The 1,282-nt window shown below is 47.4% G+C and overlaps 1 protein-coding gene across 1 annotated transcript; it reads left to right on the top strand.

The window, feature by feature from the left end:
- Positions 1–192: 192 nt before the first annotated feature.
- On the top strand, positions 193–1,278 carry LOC147819299 (uncharacterized; the record flags this gene model as incomplete). The annotated part of the gene is made up of 3 exons (XM_087173199.1): positions 193–493; positions 721–975; positions 1,012–1,278. Coding segments are annotated over exons 1-3 (808 nt in total), but the record flags the coding sequence as incomplete, so codon positions are not given.
- Between the last annotated feature and the right edge of the window lie 4 nt (positions 1,279–1,282).

Raw genomic sequence — 1,282 nt, 5'->3', positions numbered from 1 at the left:
CGTCTGAGCCTTGAAGCTGAAGTCACAGTAAAGATTCAAGCAGCAGATACAGAGAGACTTTTATTTTGAAAAGGACCAGGTCTTCATTCAGCTCTCCACTCGTCTTCCTCTACTTTCTCTCTCTCTCCTCCTCTGGTCTCTGCCCTCAGGCCGGCTCATGTTACTGAAGCCCCGCCCTCTTGAGGTTGCAGACCAATCAGAACACAGATGTCGACCTGTGACTGTGACATGTTAGTGATAAAGAAATGTCTTCACAGAGAGAGGAAGAGGAGAGGTGTCTCTGTGGAGGAGCAGCTGTCCAGCTGTGCTCTGTGTCAGGACGTCCTGAAGGATCCAGTCTCTACCAGCTGTGGACACTGGTTCTGCAGAAAGTGCTTCACCTCATACTGGGACCAGTCTGGTTCTTCAGGAGACTCCTCCTGTCCCCAGTGTGGACAAAGACCCAGAACAAGACCTGGACTGCAGACAGCCAGTCAGACCAGCACTGAACAAAGTGAGACTGAACATCTGTATGATGATGTCATCATTCTGAAACCAGGACCTGTTGTTTTATACAGAGTCATTTGTTACATCACACAGCATCGACATTTAAGATGATTATAAATACCACAACATTAAAATCTTTTCTTTGTTGTCTTTAGTTTTTCTGCAGTTGATGAAAATAATCATCAGATTCTCAGATTGTCTTTCTTCAGTCTGACGTTGTCTCTTCTCTTTCAGCAGATAGTGGTCTGCAGGAGGTTTTACATCAACATAAGATCAGTCTGAGGAGCAGATGTGAACATGTGACTGAAGGAACTGATGGAACAGGAAGTGGAACCTTCCTCAACAGGATCTACACTGAGCTCCACATCACAGAGGGACAGAGTGAAGAGGTTAATACCCAACATGAGGTGAGGCAGCTGGAGACAACTTCCAGGAAGAAGACCCTCCATGACGCTCCAATCAGGTGCCACGACATCTTTAAAGTCTTACCTGACCAACAGAGAGAAGACGTCTCTAAAGTCTCACCTGACCAACAGAGAGAAGACGTCTCTAAAGTCTCTCCTGACCAACAGAGACCCATCAGAGTGGTTCTGACCAACGGCGTCGCTGGCGTTGGAAAAACCTTCTCGGTGCAGAAGTTCTCTCTGGACTGGGCAGAGGGCTTGGAGAACCAAGATGTCAGTCTGCTGGTTCTGCTTTCGTTCAGGGAGCTGAACCTGATCAGAGATCAGCAGTACAGTCTTCTCAGGCTGCTCCATGTTTTCCATCCAACATTACAGAAGGTCACAGCAGAGCA

This window comes from Seriola lalandi, unplaced genomic scaffold (genome assembly GCF_002814215.2).
Source record: "Seriola lalandi dorsalis isolate HSWRI2012SDOR001 ecotype SW California unplaced genomic scaffold, Sedor1 jcf7180002054097, whole genome shotgun sequence".
NCBI lineage: Eukaryota > Metazoa > Chordata > Actinopteri > Carangiformes > Carangidae > Seriola > Seriola lalandi.
The sequence above is the reverse complement of the archived record's forward strand: the minus strand, read 5'-3'. Positions and strand labels throughout refer to the sequence as shown.